Raw genomic sequence first — 2,405 nt, 5'->3', positions numbered from 1 at the left:
ATTCCTGTTTCCCCTCACACACTCTTCCCCCCCTGTGCTCATTGGGTTCCCGGGGTTAGCCACTTCAATAGCCATGTTTATCGCTCTCTCAGGCTGTGCTCTAGCAGGAATGCATTCCCTGGGTGCACCTCTCAGAAGATGCCATGTCCCTCTATGCAGCAGGTGGGATTAGAGACCTGGCCATCTTCCAAGGTTGTTGAGTGTGGAGGGCCAGGGTCCTAGCCTCACATTCAGGGGGTTGCTTCTTGGTGGTATAATGCTGGAAAACAAGAAACAAACCAAAACTACCAAGAAACCAGGAGAAGAAAGTCCTGCACAGCAGAGGAACACATTTACTTGTCAGTTCATGGCTTCAGCTCTCAGCCCCATAGTGGTGAATATGGTGGAGATGGTGGATGTAGTGGGCTGGGTAGTGCCCTTGGTGCCTCACTCTGGGGGTGGGCAGGGCTGTGGGCATTTAGGAAGACAGGAACATGTCTTGGGAGGACAGGGAGCTGGGCTGGGGCATGGTGGAGGGCAGATTGGGGGGCATGGGGGACATGGGACACTTCGGTGGTGCTGGGCACTTTTCCTGTGGGCACTTTTCAGAGCACCATTGCAGCAGCTTCTTTAAACAGCTGGGCTGGCATTTAGTCTCACACCTTTGTTCACACCTGGGATCACATTGCTTGGGCTCATTCTTGGGTTCACTAGGTTTGTTTTTATCATCGCTCGACATTCCTTCTTGATTTTCTGAAACCTGCAAAGAAATACGTGACAGGTTATGTGTGAGAGACCACATGGCAAGGTGGGAGAGGACCAGTACAGCCTTCCCACACACACCTCCTGCCCTGCCCATTCTTGTTCTTAAGAAAGCCTTTCCTGGGATGTGTTCAGGCTCTAGAATAATTTCTCATCTAAGGCCTGTCCTCTTGTCCTTGCAGTGCATTGGTGACAACATTTCTTGATCTCTCCACCACTGCTATGCTTTCTTTTCACTTATTCTTGTCTCCATTCCATAACCCCTAGCAGGAGTTCTTAACCTTAGGGTCCTTGGACCACCCCCCCAACCCAACCGTATTTAACCATATATTTATCAATATAATTGGTGTCTTCTGTAACCCCATGTATTTTATTTCATTCATTTTAAAACATTATTCTGAAGAGTCCCTAAGCTTGATCAGACTTCTAAATGCATCCATGGCACGACAACAGTTTTAAAGAACTCCTGTAAGGGTACCTCCCTATCCCTCTGGAGATGGAATGGGAGGATATGTTAGTGGGCTTGGGGACCTATGACACTTCTTCCAATTCTATGTCTTGCCTAAGCCCTCAAAACCTTGAGAACTGCTTTTGTCACTTGAGGACTGAGCATGGAAAAGAGTTGAATTCCTACCATGGATGGGCTCCCATGGACCACTCTAGGAACTCCTCCCCCTGGTGATTAGGTAAGGAAAGAAGTTAAGAGAAGAGGAGATAAACTGGGAAATTCTAGTTTCTCTGAAAATATGAATGTTGGAGCCACAAACTATGATTTTAGGGAGTAAATCCTTTTCCCCTCTGTTGAGTTTTGCCCTGAGCTAGGTCTTCTTCTATAGACTGACTTCTGGATATGGACAGGACTTTTCAGTCTCTGACAATATTTGCAAGTTGGATCTAATTGGCACGTCTTTAATTTCCTTTAACAATATAAAAATAAAATTTTAAAATCTAATTTTGTTTTAAAGTCAGTATGGCTCTCTGGAGAGACAGATCATTACATTGAACTCCAAAATGGTTAAGAATTACTCTTTCAAATGAGGTGTAGCTAGATCCTGCTACTGAAAATGAGAGGAAACTTTCACCCAAATATAGCCATCATTTCAACCCTGCTCAATGCCTGGCGTGCTGTGGGTCATCCCCCAGAAGGAAGAGGTAAAAGAGGGGGCATTTCCAGTTGTCCACATGCAACTCACCCCTTTGTGTTGGTATTGAACTTGACAAGTAGTTGAGTGAGGTTGATGTTATGGCTGTGCCCGGGAAGGTGGATTTTCCCCTCTGGTTCTTCTGCCCAGCTCTGAGGAAGACAGAGTGGGGGGAAGGGGGAGCCCCACTTGTGACCTCATCACTGCATCATCAAGTCGCAATTGTTGTGTGACTCCAGAGCTTCCAGCTCAACTCAAGCCCTTGAACAGAAGAATAGGCTATGATTAATACCTCCTTTGCTGTCCTGTCCTCTCCCAGGTCCCTCAAAATTCATGCTGGCGAACTCAGGCTACTATGAAGGGAACTAAACTCTAAGGATAGGGAGGCTCATTGTTGCTAGGAGTAGAAAAGCTCTGTTTACACCTGATCTCTCTTTCCTCCCCCAGTCTCCCAAATTTTAACTCCTTTGAACTTGCCTGTTCTTCATCTTTCTAGGAGAGCTCCTCTGATTGATCACAGCC

The 2,405-nt window shown here is 46.5% G+C and overlaps 1 protein-coding gene across 1 annotated transcript; it reads right to left on the bottom strand.

Moving 5' to 3' along the window:
* Positions 1-426: 426 nt before the first annotated feature.
* On the bottom strand, positions 427-718 carry LELP1 (late cornified envelope like proline rich 1; the record flags this gene model as incomplete). Its single annotated transcript, XM_079940739.1, is given in 2 exon segments — positions 427-544; positions 546-718. Coding segments are annotated over 2 exon segments (291 nt in total).
* Between the last annotated feature and the right edge of the window lie 1,687 nt (positions 719-2,405).

The sequence above is a fragment of the Stenella coeruleoalba genome, assembly GCF_951394435.1.
Source record: "Stenella coeruleoalba genome assembly, chromosome: 1".
NCBI classification, from domain to species: domain Eukaryota; kingdom Metazoa; phylum Chordata; class Mammalia; order Artiodactyla; family Delphinidae; genus Stenella; species Stenella coeruleoalba.
Note: the sequence above shows the minus strand (reverse complement) of the source record. Positions and strands in the feature narration are given on the sequence as shown.